The 10026-nt window shown below is 45.3% G+C and overlaps 1 protein-coding gene across 1 annotated transcript in view; it reads left to right on the top strand.

Moving 5' to 3' along the window:
- LOC143276632 (uncharacterized) overlaps positions 1-9719 on the top strand; it is a 34093-nt gene extending 24374 nt beyond the window's left edge. Inside the window, exon 3 of the mRNA XM_076581249.1 lies at positions 9076-9719. Within this exon, the coding sequence (XP_076437364.1) occupies positions 9076-9719 (644 nt within the window). The remainder of the gene's footprint in view (positions 1-9075) is intronic.
- The last annotated feature ends 307 nt before the right edge of the window (positions 9720-10026 follow it).

Below are 10026 nucleotides of genomic sequence, written 5' to 3'. Positions count from 1 at the left end.
TGAGGGAGAGAAAGAGAAAATTGAACACTGAACACTAAAATGTTCAATATCATTAGCTGTAAAGCTCTAGTGACAACAAAAATGGTGCAAAACAAATAGAATGAAACAAAAAAGGGGAAAAAAAACAAACATTATCAAAGCAAACTAAACTACCAAGGGATGAGCGGCACTTTGGTACTTTGTCATTTGCTTAAAAAGTCCATGTGGCAGGCGAAGTACATATAATCCGTATAATAATTTAAGTATGTGACATCGACACACATTATATCAATACGAACACATAACACAGTACAGACGCTTTGACGCTTTGACATTTTTATTGTCATTACCTGTAAGGGTCTATTGACAAGGGGGTGACGGGGATTAATTCTTAAATCCCCTTAAATGCAAAGCAACATTCTGCTTAACAGCATTTCATCACCAAACAAACAAACAAACAAAATCTCTAAATATAACTCTCTCACGATACATTAAGCAAGCGGAACACACACACACACACACACACACACACACACACACACACACACACACACACACACACACACACACACAAAGAAACTAATCATTCAAACTCGACCACCCATTCTAGGAGTGAAATAGTTCAATATATCAATTATCTACCTTACCAAATTAACATAAGAAAATAAAATTTACATATGGATATCCTCCTCATTTACTCTGGTGTGTTCTGATCATTGTGATTATGCCTTATTTTTTGTGCTTCTGAGATAAATTTAGCTACTGACTGTATGATATATTCATCATCAGACGATAAAACAGAAAAAAAACATCATGTCTTTTAGCTAGATGAGATTCAAAAAATGTACATTTTTCTCTTACTTTATCGTATAATTTACAATGAAACAAAAAATGTTTTTCGTCATCTACACTAGATGCACACAAAGGACAGTACAGAGAGAGAGAGAGAGAGAGAGAGAGAGAGAGAGAGTTGGAGGGAAGAGGAAGAAGAAGAGAGAGGGAGAAGGCGAGAGAGAGAGAGAGGCTATAGTTAGAAAGAGAGAGAGGGAGAGAGAGAGACAGAGAGGCGATAGTTAGAAAGAGAAAGAGGGGGAAAGGGAGAGAGGCAGAGAGGCGATAGAAAGAGAGAGATGCGATAGTTAGAAAGAGAGAGAGGGAGAGACAGAGAGAGGTGGTAGTTAGAAAGAGAGAGAGGGAGAGAGAGAGAGGCGATAGAAAGAGACAGAGTGAGGCGATAGTTAGAAAGAGAGACAGACAGACAGACAGAGGTGATAGTTAAAAAATAGAGACAGAGAGAAGGTGATAGAAAATGAGAGAGCCGATAGAAAGAGAGAGAGGAGAGAGAGAGAGACAGAGAGAGGTGATAGTTAGAAAGAGAGGAGAAAGAGAGAGGCGATAGAAAGAGAGACAGAGAGAGGTGATAGAAAGAGATAAGGAGAAAGAGAGAGAGAGACAGATATAAGTGAGAGAGAAAGTGAGACAGAGAGGCAGAGTAAGAGAGGAGAAGAGACGGGGGGGTGGGGGGGGCTGGGGGGGGGGGGGGGTGGAGAGAGAACCTGTTTCCTTTGGTGGGGAAAACTTCATTCATGCCGCCAGGCAGACTGAATTGAATAAGTGTCTCTTGGATGTCACTGGTAAACCTTGCCGATCCAGTGTGTGCTTGACCCGAAAACGTCTCTGTGTGTGTGTGTGTGTGTGTGTGCCTGTGTTTGCCTGTGTGTCTGTTTACTTTTTCTTTCTTTTAACGAATATTCACGCATGTGTGTCTGTGTCTATGTGTGTCTGTGTGAGAGTATGATTCTGTGTGTTTACTTTTTCGTTCTTTTAATGAATATTTACGCATATGTTTCTAGACGGGTGTGTGTGCGTATCAGTCTGTGTGTGTGTGTGTGTGTGTGTGTGTGTGTGTGTGTGTGAGGGAGAGAGAAATATAGAATGAGTGAGTTTGAGTGTGCAAGAGTGTGTTTGTGAATATCAGTCTCTCTCTCTCTCTCTCTCTCTCTCTCTCTGTGTGTGTGTGTGTGTGTGTGTGTGTGTGTGTGTGTGTGTGTGTGTGTGTGTGTGTGTGTGCCTGGTTTGAATGTCAATGACGTTTATCTGTAAAAGCGGGATGAATGGGCTCCCTACACAATACAGGCTTTCTGTGGTTGTAAAATTGTAGATAGTGTTGGTGTGTGTGTGTGTGTGTGTGTGTGTGTGTGTGTGTGTGTGTCCCGGCGTATGTGTATGTAAATGTGTGTTTTGCGGATATGGACCGGTCCGGACGTATTGACGCCGCCTTGAAAAAGGAACTGTCTTTACAGAGGAACTGTCTCCACGTTGCAAGATGGCTCGTGTTGTGCCCGCCTTTCCTTGAGATGAGACAAAATGATTGGCTGACGAAAAATCCAAATGCGACACGTTAAACTATCTAGAAAGGTGAACAATAAGAACAACAGCAACTATAACAAGAAGAAAAGGGGGAAGAGGAGGAGGAGGAGGAGGAGATTGATTGATTGAATCTTTAATGGGCAAAGAATTAAGCACAGAAAAGGCCTTTTCGCCCATTTAACGACACGAAAAATAAGAATAAAGAAATAAAATGAAAAAAAGATTAAAAAAAAAAAATAATAACGACGGATAAGAACAGAAACTGGAATGACAAAGCAATGAAAAGAACAATTGTTATATTATCACGTACATATGCACGCCCGCACACACACACACACACACACACACACACTAAAACAAGCAAACAAAGACATACGTACACATTCACGCCCATACACTCACACACACACACACACACACACACGCACGCACTTACATTTGTTCGTTTGACAGCACTATCATATACGCATTCAACTTTCCATTCATCATGGCATGGCAGCAAGTTGACTGATTAAAAGCAAACATTTGCAAAAGAAGAAGAAGAAAGAAAGAAAGAAGAAGAAGAGCAACAACAAAAGAAGAAGAAGAAGGAGGAGAAGAAGAAGAAGAAGAAAAAGAAGAAGAAGGAGGAGGAGGAGGAGAATGAAAGAAAGAAGAAGAAGAGCAACAACAAAAGAAGAAGAAGGAGGAGAAGAAGAAGGAGGAGGAGAAAGAAAGAAAGAAGAAGAAGAGCAACAACAAAAGAAGAAGGAGGAGGAGAAGGAGAAAGAAAGAAAGAAGAAGAGCAAGAAGAAGAAGAAAGAACGAAAGAAGAAGAGCAAGAAGAAGAAAGAAAGAAAGACAGACAGAAGAGCAACAGCAGCAACAGCAACAAGCCATGACATTTTTTTTTCTTCTAAAGTTAAATGTCCCATAATATTTTACGGCCATAAGGGCAGTCAGTTCATATTCACTCCGTCTAGGGTTCGACATAGGACTGCGGGGCCCATTCCTTTCCTTCCGCCTCTTTAACCTTCCCCGACAGAAGCCAGGTACCCGTTCACACATGGGTAGAAAGGGAAAATCGGAGTAAAGTGCCTCTCGTAAGAACACAACGCTTTTGCCGAAGCTGGGCCTCGAACCCTGATCACCGGTGAACTATCAGAAGTCCAACGACTGACTGATATAATAGCTGTCGTGCTCAACAGTCTGACCGTGAAGCATTGGGTGAAGTAAGTGATGGAGTTAGTTTGGGGGTTTTGTTTGTTTGTTTGTTGTTTTTGAATTTTGTTTCTTTCCTTCATGCCACATCATCTGTATTGTTGCTGTGGCATTACTCCCAAGCTGCTGCTTCCCAGCCCCTCAATAAGATCACCAGCTAGCTACATTCAAGTTTGTCTCTCGCAGTCTCGACATGCGGTAGTCCACGAGGGAACTATCGATGTTCACGTCGCCAGGAGGCCACACACCAGAAGAGACCCTGCACTGTTGCTGAGTCACTTTCGGTGGTGTTTCAGTGGTGCGTGTCCTGATTTAATTCAGCGTAAGCAAGACATTCGGGTGGTAAAATTGTGCTCCACGTTTCAGAAAGATTTATTTAGACAGTGTGTTGCAATGTGATCGGGTGTGGGGTTAGGTGGGAGTGGAAGGTTATGAGTGGTTTCTATGGGTCTGTTTAGACTGGGGAGGTGCATCAGTGATTGAGTGCTCTGGTTTGGGTTTGGGGGTGAGTGGGAGGGGGGAAGCGGGGTGGGGGAGTGGGGGGGAGGGGGGGGTTCGCCACATGCACAGGTGTTCCAACAGAGATGAGGTGGACGTGCTGGTATTAATGGGTTTCTTCGGGAACTAACCGAGGTTTCCAGGCGCGGCGCGGAAAGGGATTTCTGGGATCATGGCGGAAGATGTGTACACAGGATCCGCTTGTCAGAAAGTAATAATTGGTCAGGAATGTTTCATGTCCAGCTTTGTGGGATGGTCTGATTTATGCCCCTCTTCCTCCTGTCTCTGTCTCTCTCTCTGTCTGTCTGTCTGTCTCTCTCTGCGTGTCACTGTCCGTATGTCTGTCTGTCTGTATTTCTCACAGACACACACACACACACACACACAGACACACACACACACACACACACAGACACACACACACACACACACACACACACACACACACACACACACTCACTCACTCATTGTAGTCATTTCTCTGTCTGTCTCTCTCAGTATCTGTCTCTATCGCTATCTGTGTCTCTGTCTCTTTCCCTCTCTATGTCTTTGCCTGTCTTTCTGTCACCCTTTCTCTCTCTCTCTCTCTCTCTCTCTGTCTGTCTGTCTCTGTCTGCCTCTCCCTCCCTCTCTCATTCCCTCTCTCTCTCACTCACTCACTCACTCTCACCGCAGTCATTTGACTCCTGCCTGTAAACACCGACCCCACCCATACCCCAAATGCAGGAGCCATTAAATCATCAGGACCATTAACTCCAGACCTTACCGGCTTGCAAATTGCCCTCCCCGCCTCCCCCCCCCCTCCCTCCGCCCCCCTAGTCCCGGTAGAAACGAGACCCTGAGTTGCTTGTTGTCGCTGTTGACCCGTGAAGATTGTTGTCACAGTTGTAGTATGTAAGCCAGTCCAGTCCACTTAGCCAGTCGATTCCCGGTGGAGGTGGGGGAGGGGCGGGGGGGAGGGGGGCGATTTAGCTGGCTGTTCACTAGAGCTAAAGCCTTTAAGACCCGCTCGGCACCTCGTGTCCAGTCATTGATGCTGAGTCAAATTGAACGAGAGTTCCTTCTGTTTGGCCGAGCGTGATATGGTGGCGATATCAGACGGAGGGGGTTGGGGATAGGTGAGGGCGTATGTGTGTTTGGGGAATGGGGGGGAGGGGGGGGGGCGGTATACAATAAGAATATACATATATCTGTTTTTCTGCATGTATGTATGTATGTGTGTGTGTGTGTGTATATATATATATATATATATGTGTGTGTGTGTGTGTGTGTGTGTGTGTGATCAGAACAAAACAAAAGCACACACCAGAACAAAACAACCAGAAGAAAAAAAAGCCACAAACAAAAAACAAACAAAAAGAAAACAAATATCGGGCTTCTTTCCCCACCTAGCTTTATTATTTATATCAGTCCACCCGCCTTTCCCCACCCAGCTTTATTATTTATATCAGTCCACCCGCCTTTCCCCACCCAACTTTATTATTATAACCAGTCCACCCGCGTAGATCCCCACCCAGCTTTATTAATATTACCAGTCCACCCGACTTCCTTCCCCACCCAGCTTTATTATTATCAGTCCACCCGCCTTCTTTCCACACCCAGCTTTATTATTATCAGTCCACCCGCCTTCTTTCCCCACCCAGCTTTATTATTATCAGTCCACCCGCCCTCTTTCCACACCCAGCTTTATTATTATCAGTCCACCCGCCTTCTTTCCACACCCAGCTTTATTATTATCAGTCCACCCGCCTTCTTTCCCCACCCAGCTTTATTATTATCAGTCCACCCGCCTTCTTTCCACACCCAGCTTTATTATCATCAGTCCACCCGCCTTCTTTCTTCACCCAGCTTTATTTATTATCAGTCCACCCGCCTTTCTCTCTGTGCGTGTTGTACCCGACGAAGACCCGCCAAACCGTCCAGCCAGTAACACCTGTTGATCTACCCGCTTAATTGAAGTCCCCTTCTAATCCACCCAGGGCGAGTCCGATGGCGGACAGCAGGTTAAAGGGGTGTATATATAATGGAGCCACAACCGTCGGCTAATGCTTGCCCCGTGTTCCTTCCCTTCTTCAGTTCGTTCTATTCTTTTTTCTTTTCTTCTTTTTTTTTAAAAGTCCTTTTCCTGTCTGCGGTGTAAAGGCACAAAATCGCACACACACACACACACACACAACCCCACCACCATCATTGGCGTATCTGACCCCTAGACATTTCCAGCTGCTACTTTCAAATCAGAAATAAAGAACAAGCCATTTTGGTTCGTCCTGTCTTGAGAATGTCCCCCGTAGCCCACAGTGCATCATGCCATACTCTGTCAAATGCCTTCTTAAAGTCGACGGAGACACTGTAGATGTTTTGTTGATGTGTTTTTTTTTGTTTGTTTGTTTTTTGTTGTTGTTTTGTTGTTGTTGTTGTTTATTTGTTGTTTTGTTTTTTTAACACAGAACGCGAAGGTTGAAAATCTGTTCTTTGATGTTTGTTCTTCTGCAATAACTTTTTCTGTCTGTGGTGTGAGAGTGTTTAGGATTACTTTGAGCATTACTTTATTTGCATGGTTGAGCAGACTGATAGTTTTGCATTGCATAATTGTAAGTTGCCTTTTAACGTTTATACTTTATATAAAAGACTGTTTCATGTTTGTAGTTTCTTAAATACTGTTTACAGTTTGTCGTTTCTGAAAGACTGGTGGTTTCTCTCTGAAAAGACTAACACTTAACTCTCTCCATACGAACGGCGAAAGAGACGACGTTAACAGCGTTTCACCCCAATTGCCATCATCAAAATATTGCAAGTGGAAGGCTCTTATACTGAAGACGTGAATGTTGACATAGAATACCACAATTCTGACGACGGAAGCTAAAGGTTGGGTCATTGAGACACCCACTGGACATCCGAGGGGTCTGTGTAGAGGAGAAGAGAGGAATGGCCGTACTGAGTGAGTTAAAATTTCTTAAAGGACTGTTTAAAGTTTATGATTTCTAAAGACTGTTTAAAGTTTAAAGACTTTAAAATTTCATGTTTTCCTGAAAACTTGAAGATTTGACCTGGAGCCACTTTAACGTGGTCAGTATTTGAAAAGGGGTATTGGGAGACAGTGCTGTATAAGCCTGTGTTAGGAGTTAGAGCTTGTGTATATGCGGCGAGGGGAGAGGGGGTGTTAGGAGCGAGGAGGTAGAGAGTATCACATCAGCACATACCACTGTCGTTACATGAAAAGGGGGGAGGCGGGAGGGGGGGGGGTGGCGCTCCAGACGTTGAAGAAGATCAAATTCAATCGATTCAACAATAACAACAAAAATATGGACAAATGGATCACATCAATCACCGTGTGCTTGTTGTTATTATTATTCTTTGTTTCTTCTTCTTCTTCTTCTTCTTCTTCTTCTTCTTCTTCTTCTTCTTCTTCTTCTTCTTCTTCTTCTTCGTCGTCGTCGTCGTCGTCGTCATTGTCGTCATTGTCGTCGTCGTCCTCCTCCTCCTCCTTCTTCTTTTTCTTCTTCCTTTTCTGCTTCTCCTCCTTCTTCTCCTCCTACTCTTCTTCTTCTCCTCCTCCTCCTTCTTCTTCTCCTCCTCCTCCTCCTTCTTCTTCTCCTCCTCCTCCTCCTGCTCCTTCTTCTCCTCCTCATCCTCGCTATGTATTGTTTGCCTTTTGCCTATTTTGTTTTTTCACTGTGCCCTCAAGGGGACTTTTTAGAAAAAGAATCTTGAAAATCTTGAAATCCTCCTCCTCCTCCTCATTCATCTTCTTCTTTTTCTTCTTCTTCTCCTCCTCCTCTTCCTTCTTCTTCTCCTCACCCTCCTCCTTCTCCTCCTCCTTCTTCTTCTCCTCGCCCTCCTCCTCCTCCTCCTCCTCCTCCTCCTCGCTATGTATTGTTTGCCTTTTGCCTATTTTGTTTTTTCCCTGTGCCCTCAAGGGGACTTTTTGGAAAAAGAATCTTGAAAATCTTGAAATCCTCCTCCTCCTCCTTAATCTTCTTCTTCTTCTTCTCTTCCTTTTCTTCTCCTTCTTCTTCGGATCCTCCTCCTCCTCCTTCTCTTCCTCCTCCTCCCCCTCCTTTTTCTATCCAGTAGTCTCACCAAAGGGACACCACCAATGACGTGGCCAGCAGCTCTCCCCGTCTCTCCCTGTTCCTCGTCCCTCAACAGGGCGGCGCTCAGTCTCGGGGCCTACTGTCCATTCTGGGATGTTGTCCTCCCGTCCCTTTTTCTGCCTGCCTCTCCTTCTCCTTCCTTGCACTGTGCCTTGCAGGATTGCCTTGCCAGGTCCTGGTGATCATGACACGTGCCCATGCCGTTTCAGTTTTCGTTCAGTTTCAGATTCAATTTCAGTAGCTCAAGGAGGCGTCACTGCGTTCGGACAAATCCATATACGCTAGACCACATCTGCCAAGCAGATGCCTGACTAGCAGCGTAACCCAACGCGCTTTGTCAGGCCTTGAGAAAAAAAAATTAAATAAAAATAAAATAAATAACTAAATAACTAAATAAATAATAATAACTTTTTTAAAATAAATAAATAAATAATAATAATAATGAAAAAAAAAGTTTTCGTTCATTCATTGTGATTGGATCGTCATGGGACCCAGGAGCAGGCAGTAGAAAGCGACCATGACAGTTTGTGTTTGTGATGATGGCCTTGATGATGATGATGCGTTTGTGTGTATGGCGTGTGTGTGGTCTGTGTGTGTGTGTGTGTGTGTGTGTGTGTGTGTGTGTGTGTGTCTGTGTCCTTCCCTTAATTTAACATCATTATACTTTGCGTTTGTTTGTTTGTTTGTTTGTGTGTGTATGTGTGTGTGTGTGTGTGTGTACAATATATATATATATATATATATATATATATATATATATATATATATACAGAGAGAGAGAGAGATGTGTGTGTGTTTGTGTGTGTAATATACATACATATCTCTGTGTATGTGTGTGTGTGTGCGCGCGCGCGTGCACACACACACACACACACACGCCCATGTGCTTGTACATACCTACATACATATACATATATCTACATCCGTGTTCCAGAAGACATCCAGGTGGGATGCAGAGAGCTCCGCGCCAAGCGGTACATCTCGGACGGTTTCTGCACCTCGGTGAAGCCCTTGCAGGAAGTGGTGTGCGAGGGACACTGCCTGCCCATCAGGAACCTCCCCTGGTACGCAGAGTTCGTGGAGCTGTGGACGAGGTCCCGACTCCTCCAGTGGCGCTGCGTGGAGGCGGTGGTCCGCAGGAAGGCCGTGCACCTGCTGTGTCGGAACGGGGAGTACCGTACCTACCGCATCAAGGTGGTCAAGTCGTGCAAGTGCGAGCAGCGCCAGCCTCAGCAGCAGAAGAAACGCAACAGGACTAACCGCAAGAAGAAAACCAAGCGCAGGCGGAGGAGGAAGAAGAATAAGGGTGAAGAAGAAGGAGGAGGAGGAGGGAGGAGGAGGAAGAAGAAGGAGGAAGGAGAGGGGGAAGAGAAGAGAGGCAGGGGGAGGGGAGGAGAGAAGAAGAGTAGGAAGCGGGAGCAGGAGGAGGAGGAGGGGAAGGAGCAGGATGTAGCGAGAGGTGGTGGTGGCGGTGGTGGTGGTAGGGGGGTTCATGTGGTTGACCAAAAACAGAAAGATGATGGTGGTGGTGGAGGAGGTGGTGGAGGAGGGAAGAGAGCGGAAGAAAAAACACGGTGATGGACAGTTGACGGGAGGAGGAGAGAGAAAGAGAGCGATGAGGGTGGGGAGAGGAGGGGAGGAGGGACAGACAGACAGGGGGAGGTGACTCAGGACCGCACAGACCTGCCAGGCCGCGGGACAGACGCGGGAAGACAGAGGGACAGGTCTCAGGAGGTGTAGGGGAATCGAACCTCATGGTGCCAGCCTGCTGGGGCCGTGTGTGTGTGTGTGTGTGTGTGTGTGTGAGTGGAGAGTTAATGAGGGCAGCACTGGGAAACGTCACAGCACCGAACAATGCACCGTTTGTATAAAGCATGTACCAATC

Source organism: Babylonia areolata, chromosome 32 (assembly GCF_041734735.1).
Source record: "Babylonia areolata isolate BAREFJ2019XMU chromosome 32, ASM4173473v1, whole genome shotgun sequence".
Classification (NCBI taxonomy): Eukaryota; Metazoa; Mollusca; class Gastropoda; order Neogastropoda; family Buccinidae; genus Babylonia; species Babylonia areolata.
The sequence above is the reverse complement of the archived record's forward strand: the minus strand, read 5'-3'. Positions and strand labels throughout refer to the sequence as shown.